Below are 834 nucleotides of genomic sequence, written 5' to 3'. Positions count from 1 at the left end.
ATGGGCTGCTCCGAAGTGGCGATCAGGTATTTCTCATCGATGGAGCTGTCCTCCGCCTTCTCGCTGCCTTTCCCGATCACCTGGGAGGGGACAAGTGCCACCGTCCCCTTCCTCAGCTGCTCCTGTACCCTGGGGACAGACGGTCCCCGGCAGACGTGGAGGCAGCGGGGTTTTCCAGGACCGGCGCAGGAGCGGGAGCAGCTGCCGCTCGCTGTTTGTTTGGCCTCCAAAGACCCTGGTGGCCTCCCACCGGCGAGGTTGGGGACAAGCCACCTCCCTGTCACTGCATTGTCATGACAACTGTGTCAGCTGTAAGATGGACCCTGAGATACGGAGCAAGGAGGGAGCTGCCGCCGCAGCCTCGCCAGATCCCAGCCGGGGGGAAGCCCCGTGGCGGGGGCTCGGGGGGGGTGCCGGGGGTGGAGGGGACAGCGGGTGACAGGCGGCGAGACACGGAGACATCAAGTCACTCACCTTGTAGAGCTCCTCGTCGAACTGGCTGAGCTGGGCCACCTCCTGCATCACCTCCTTGCGCATGAAGAAAGGCGTGTAGACGGGCGTGTAGCCGCGGGCACGGAGGCTCTGCAGCGCAAACTGGATCAGCGCCTGCTCCAGGAACACCAGGGGACCCTGGGGACACCAGATGCCACCGCCTGTCACACTCACACCCTGCTGTGCCACCCCTTCTCGCTCAGCAGGTCTGGGAGCACACGGAGCCCATGCCAGCTCCAGGCTGTTCCACCTGCCGGGTACAGTGTCACCCTCCAGGGTGGCAGGGACACCGGGGTGGATCTGGAGTGTCCCCAGGCCGTGGTAATGGCCCACGCCATGAGC

At 65.3% G+C, this 834-nt stretch overlaps 1 protein-coding gene across 1 annotated transcript in view; it reads right to left on the bottom strand.

The window, feature by feature from the left end:
- LOC104468402 (serine--tRNA ligase, cytoplasmic-like) overlaps positions 1–630 on the bottom strand; it is a gene marked incomplete at both ends in the record, with an annotated part of 1649 nt that extends 1019 nt beyond the window's left edge. Inside the window, 3 exon segments of the mRNA XM_010082516.1 lie at positions 1–2; positions 4–80; positions 475–630. The exon segment at positions 1–2 is cut by the window's left edge and continues 137 nt beyond it. Coding sequence (XP_010080818.1) covers positions 1–2; positions 4–80; positions 475–630 — 235 coding nt within the window.
- Between the last annotated feature and the right edge of the window lie 204 nt (positions 631–834).

The sequence above is a fragment of the Pterocles gutturalis genome, unplaced genomic scaffold (assembly GCF_000699245.1).
Source record: "Pterocles gutturalis isolate BGI_N339 unplaced genomic scaffold, ASM69924v1 scaffold38299, whole genome shotgun sequence".
Taxonomy (NCBI): Eukaryota; Metazoa; Chordata; class Aves; order Pterocliformes; family Pteroclidae; genus Pterocles; species Pterocles gutturalis.
This window is presented reverse-complemented; position numbering and strand designations above follow the sequence as displayed.